The 6,526-nt window shown below is 33.7% G+C and overlaps 1 protein-coding gene across 1 annotated transcript in view; it reads left to right on the top strand.

The window, feature by feature from the left end:
• Nucleotides 1-6,283, top strand: part of LOC107667932 (rho guanine nucleotide exchange factor 15-like) — a 19,537-nt gene extending 13,254 nt beyond the window's left edge. Inside the window, exons 9-14 of the mRNA XM_016459672.1 lie at nt 3,881-3,973; nt 4,368-4,522; nt 5,061-5,228; nt 5,562-5,641; nt 5,953-6,057; nt 6,132-6,283. Of these exons, the coding sequence (XP_016315158.1) occupies nt 3,881-3,973; nt 4,368-4,522; nt 5,061-5,228; nt 5,562-5,641; nt 5,953-6,057; nt 6,132-6,283 (753 nt within the window). The remainder of the gene's footprint in view (nt 1-3,880; nt 3,974-4,367; nt 4,523-5,060; nt 5,229-5,561; nt 5,642-5,952; nt 6,058-6,131) is intronic.
• The last annotated feature ends 243 nt before the right edge of the window (nt 6,284-6,526 follow it).

Here is a 6,526-nt window from a genome sequence, read left to right as displayed (position 1 = left end):
ATAAACACATTGCATTACACCAAATACACAACATAATGTTCTTTTTTAGCAACGTCATATGACCCCTTTAAAGGTACTGTTAACCTGACATTACCTCACAGTGTTTGAAAAAAAAAAAAAGCATTTCATTGCAAATTAAAGCATTGGTTTTATTCATATGTATATAGATTATAGATGCAAAGTTTGTACATTTATTTTACATTTGTTGTAAAAAAAATAAATAAATAAAAAAAGTACATGAAAGGACAGATAAGTTACCTGAAATGGTTTGATTATTTCCTGAATATTATGAAATTCAAGATGGCCGCCCCTGATGACGTCATAATATGCTAATTAGATTAGTATATTTACACCCCACATAAACTTTTGGTCATGCCCAACATTTTTCTAATTTACAGTAGATCTCTATCTTTAAGCCCTTTCAAGCCACAAGCTTTTGAAATCTTGATGTCAAAATCCAGAATTTTTTCCAAAAAACCCTGGTGCCTAAAGGCCTAAAGTTTTTAAGTTAAAGGTACTGTTAACCTGATATTACCTCACATTGTTTGAAAAATAAAGCATTTCATTGCAAATTAAAGCATTGGTTTTATTTATATGTATGCAGAGTATGTACAGTATATAGATTATAGATATAATGTTTGTAAATGTATTTTACATTTGTGGTAAAACCACACAAAAAAAAGGACAGATAAGTTACCTGAAATGGTCTGATTGTTGTTTCAGGAATTTTCAAACACATAACAATGGGGTCACATATTCTGATGCCCCCTTTAAATACATTAGTAGCCTGTTTTTGTGACATCAGCTTAATGAACATTGTTAAACATGTATGTTGCATACAAAATGCAAAAATAGGCTACTCTGCAAACAACTGCATTGTGTTTAATCTCATGACATTTTTAATTTATTCATATGTATATAGATTATAGATGCAAAGTTTGTACATTTATTTTACATTTGTTGTAAAAAAAATAAATAAATAAAAAAAGTACATGAAAGGACAGATAAGTTACCTGAAATGGTTTGATTGTTGTGTCAGGAATTTTCAAACACATAACAATGGGGTCACATATTCTGATGCCCCCTTTAAATACATTAGTAGCCTGTTTTTGTGACATCAGCTTAATGAACATTGTTAAACATGTATGTTGCATACAAAATGCAAAAATAGGCTACTCTGCAAACAACTGCATTGTGTTTAATCTCATGACATTTTTAATTGGTTTAATAAGCCTGTTGAATAACCAGCATTTCTAAACAAACAATCCACACAGTCACTTTAATTTTTATTTAAGAAGCAGTGAAGAAATTGTACAAACATATTCAGGAGAACATTAAAGAGGATCTACAGTAGCCTACAACAACACAACAAGGCTAAAAACATAAACGGGGAAAAAAATTAATTAAAAAAAAAGTAGATTTTTCTAAATTTAAAAGTATTAGAAAATGAATAAATAAATACAAATTATTTAATGTAACAGCTGTATTGTTCATATTAGACCAAAATTCATTCCTGGATAGGCTATAAAATAGAGGAGGTTACACATTACCAGAGTGAATTGACGCGACCAGACTGAATTGACGCGCTCATACAATGTGCACAGGCGCCATGCGCGTTCACGCGCGAACATTTTATGAACCTGCAGTCACAGATCTCACCTGTGTTTGAAGTTACGCTGTTTGCATACCCAATCCGCCTGTGTGACCGTGTTCAAGCCAAACAGTGACAACAGCGCCTACTAGGGTCACAGAATTCGGTGTAACACCTCAACAAATAAAATATCATAGTCAAATATTATCAAAATATTCTTCTGACGAAGGTGACATAGACCTGACAGAGTTTGTGTTCCCTCAGCCTTATGTTCCCTGAATCTTATGTTCTCTCCACTCTAACTCTATAGAAGTGATGACTATTAATCCACAAAAGCAATAGGCCTATATGCTGTACATTTAGTATTTATACATTATTAGAAAAATTAAACACTATTTTATATTTAATATAATTCAAAATGACTTGAAAACCACAAAAATATGATGACTTCATGATGAATGTCAACTCCTTCATTAGCCTGTCACCACCGTCAGACAGAAAATCTTATGGTGGTGACATCTGATGGTGTTGACAAATTTGGCATTTCTTTCACAAAACAAAGGAAGTTCATGTAGCCATTTTGTTTTCTCTGTTGATGCTAGATGCTAATATAACCTGCTTCAGGAGAATAAAATGATCTTAACATTTCAAATAATTTCCTCAGAAACTAGAAGATGGTGTTGACATATGTTGTGACACAGGAAATATTAACATTAGGATTTAAAATATTCTGAAACTATAAAACCTACCATAGCCTGTCTGACATTGATGCAGAGGTGAATTGTGGCAAGGGGGTTCATTAGAGTGACAGCTGCCCCTGATATACCCTGATTTTATTATTTTTTTTTTTTTACATTTTAATGAATGTCTGACAGTGTTGACAAAAATCTTTGGAACCTTATTAAACACACGTCATTGAAAAACATTTGATAAGAGATATTATTAAGTGTTGCTTTTGATAAAACAAGCTCTTTTTCATCTTTCCGTCCCTCCCAAACCTATAACAAAAGTGTCCCTCGCGGGTCAACATGACCCGAAGGCCAAAAATGACACTTAATTTTATTTTTGGTCCAGAAAGCTTATATTGGTGCATTTTTCTAATTTTTTTTCTAATTTTTTATGTAGGTTTTTCTATAATTTTTTGGTGATTTTTATTATATTTACCTTTTATTTTGGATATATTTAATAATATATAAGCAAATAAGCAGTTTTTGTACATTATTTCACCAAAAAAAACAAAACAAAGAAAGACCATTTCAGTCCTGTTTCATCAAAAACCAACAGATGGCCTTGGAATTGAGTCACTGAGTGTCTCTGATGCCATCTGGTGGGGAAAAATTACATAAAATTGCATTTTATGGTTACAGCCACTAGAGGGGCCTATAGAACCCGATGGAGATTTTAACTGAGCAAAACAAGTGAAGCATGAGAAATTAGATAATCTTAAAGCTTCAATTTGGTTGTTTATGGATTAAAATATATACTGAAACATTACAAAATCCATATTTTGTAAAAAAATAAATAAAAAATTATAATAATATTGTTAGATATAATATTGATAAAATTCAATTAAAGGGGATAATTGTGTTAAATACATTCTATATTGTTAATCCCTCATAACATTTACAATTGAAAATATTTTAATGTTTAAATCTAATAGCAGTTACAATTGCTGGACATGTTTTTCCCATGTCTCAAGAATCAGTGAGATCACTATTTTCAAAATCCTTTAAAAATATTTTTTAATATCATTAAATGTTTTACAAATATGAATTAATTCATACATTTTTACAACCTAAACTACCATTGTCTTATCATAAAAGGTTAAATTATTTGATATTTAGAAATTCTGCATGGATCTGTATGTTAGTTGCACTACACTATACACTTTAATTTTTTGCAGAAAAATATATATAAAATATTGATAAGCAGTGAAAGAATAAAGGAATAATAAAAGATTGTCAGATTGCCCCCAACTCCCCAAATTGTATTCCTTTAAATTTGTCTTCATTCTGCTATGAGTTGTATTGCCCTGGTATATTTAACTTCAAGTTGACTTTTTTTGTTTTAATGGAACATATGTGTCATGTTGGTAATTTCATAACAGCTTCACATAATGCCTATTGATGTCCCTTTATTAATATAACTGTAAAATGGGCAACTAACACAAAATCTACCCCACCTTTTCGAATATGATTCATAAATGTGAAATATCTCCATTTGCGTTTATTCTGTCATTCATATCCAGCTTTGATTTTCACTTGATTTTCACATCATTCTTAATTTTAGCTAATCACGCAGGCAAACACACAGGTGGGGCAGATGAAACAGATAGAGGAGCTAATTCAGATCTCAAACAAACTGGAGTTTGACAAGCTCAAGGTCTGTAAATGCATTACTGAACTAGTCAAATGAAAAATACCCTTAAATTAGAGTTTTCAACAAATGTATAGCCTAATGCCACAGAAATAAATAAATAAATAAATATATATAATATATATAATAATCCCCTGACCTCAAAATATTTAATGTGACAAAGTATCAATATAGGGGCCATATAGCAACTCAACTTGTACTGTGTAAAAGAACCAATAAAAATCATTGTTCTATTTGCATTAACACATTAAGTTATAATGTTCACTTTTGTGTTAACTATTTAATCAAACTTCACCTGTCAGTCGTTTTAATATTGTGGCTGATCAGTGTATATTATTTCAATATGCAAACAAAAATATATTCTATGTTTTTACCTATTTGTGTTTCTTGATTTCGACAGGCAATTCCAATTGTTTCTAAAACACGCTATCTAGAAAAACAGGGAGAACTACAAGAGCTATGTAAAAGAGGGTCTCTCTTCAGCAGCCGCAACAAATGTATCCCTGTGTACATGTTCCTCTTCAATGACCTTCTCATTCTCACCAAAAAGAAAAGGTTAGAGGCATATGGTTATTGAGATTAACCTTCAAAACGACTTTGTAGGGATGACATTTTTGTAGGCCAACCTGGAACTTAATATCAAGCTGGGACCCCTCAACAAAATCCCAATAGGATTTTCCCATTGACGTTTTAAAAGCTCTTTGACCAGTAAAAGTTATAATTCTTACATCTTATGCCCATCATGATAATCTTCACAAGTTTGATGTATTTTAAAGCCTAAATGCCATTACCAGACATAAAACGCTAATGTTAGGCTATAAAGAACTACCCCATAGTCATATGACTTCAACATCTTTATTTACAGTTGGAAACTTTGAGTTAAAATAATCTGCAAGAGCACAGATAACTTACATATTACATAAATCATGAGTGGGGTATTACTGATGTATTTTATGTTCTAGAATAAAATGTGGAACTATTTTGAGATTGTGTTAACCCCCACCCCCCACCCCCAAAAAACTGTGGCACACTAGTGAGTTCAGTGAGTCTTCTGCCTCATGTGGTGTCCTTTCGTGCCTCCCTCTCCTCTTAGTGGCTGTCCAGACCGCTTTGTGGTGATCGATCATGCGCATCGGTCTCTGGTTCAGGTACAGACCACAGAAAACAATCTTGGGCCACGTTTGGATCACTGTTTCTGTTTGACCCTCCTGGAAAACCATCGGGGGAACACCTGTGAACACTTGCTCAAGGCTAATACAGAGTAAGATGCATGTAGCTCAGCAGTTTTATTCATACTAGTCAAATACAGAAATAACTGACATTTTGTCCATGTCACATGGATTATTTTACAGATCTCCTTGCTACGTTTCTGGACTTGGGAACATTTCAGTTGTGTTGCTGTCTATGCAGGGTCAGACAGCTCTCAGATTCCATCAAAAAGATCTTAATTTGTGTTCCGAAGATGAATGAAGGTCTTACGGGTTTGAAACGACTTGAGGGTAATTAATGACAGAATTTAGATTTTTGGGTGAACTAACCCTTAAAATTTTTGTCATTCCGACCTTTCTCATTCTTTTTAACACCCTCTGCCCAGGTCAGACATGCATAGGTGGATGACTGCTTTCCCATCGATTAAAGCAGCCCTCAGGGAGGAGAAGATTTATGAAGACTGGGGTGAGCTTTCCATTCATTACCTCACAGACACTGTGGGAAACATCACATAATGCAGTAGCATTGTCTTTTAATGGAATGCTCTCCCAAAAATAAAATCATTGGTCATTTATTCCCCTTCATGCTATTGTATATGTACGCCCAAATATTTCAAATCTTTCCACGTAACACAAAAGGACTTCTTTAGCAGAACTGTTGATTTCCATACAATGAAAGTGAATGGTGACCAGTGGCTGTCAAACTGAAAAATGGGTCTGTGTTAAAAAAAAAACGTACAAAATGATATTGTGTGTGTGTGTGTGTGTGTCAATCAGACTGTCCTCAAGTGCAGTGTGTTAGTCAGTATGTAGCAAAACAGGCAGACGAGCTAAGCTTGGAGCCATCTGATGTCTTCAATATGCTGCGCAAAACCAGTGAAGGTACAGTTAAAATAAAATCACTTAATTTTTTTTAGTTCTCAAAACTAAAATTGATTTCCATTTCGCTCGTCAAGGTTGGTATGAAGGCATGCGTCTCTCTGACGGAAAGAAGGGCTGGTTTCCAGCAGAGAATACATCAGAAGTAACCACTGATCACCAGAGACGGAGGAACGTGAGGGAGAAGTACCAAATCGCACAAGCAACCAGTCAAAACACTCCAAGTTGACTCCTATATACTTGCTGCCCATCTCATTCGCCCTCACTCCTCAATAGCTTCCTGTCACTCACAAACACAAAGACACTATGAAGTTGTCTGGCACAAACACTCATTTCCTATTGAAGCAGGAAGCTGGGGCTAATTAGTATCATTATCTTTAGAATATAAAGAACATCGGAAGAAGTTTTCAAAAATGTTCAAAAGGAAGCCTGGATTGTGAAAAATAAATTTTATTAGACAGATCTGCTGTTG

The sequence above is a fragment of the Sinocyclocheilus anshuiensis genome, unplaced genomic scaffold (assembly GCF_001515605.1).
Source record: "Sinocyclocheilus anshuiensis isolate Anshui unplaced genomic scaffold, SAMN03320099.WGS_v1.1 scaffold3023, whole genome shotgun sequence".
Taxonomy (NCBI): Eukaryota; Metazoa; Chordata; class Actinopteri; order Cypriniformes; family Cyprinidae; genus Sinocyclocheilus; species Sinocyclocheilus anshuiensis.
This window is presented reverse-complemented; position numbering and strand designations above follow the sequence as displayed.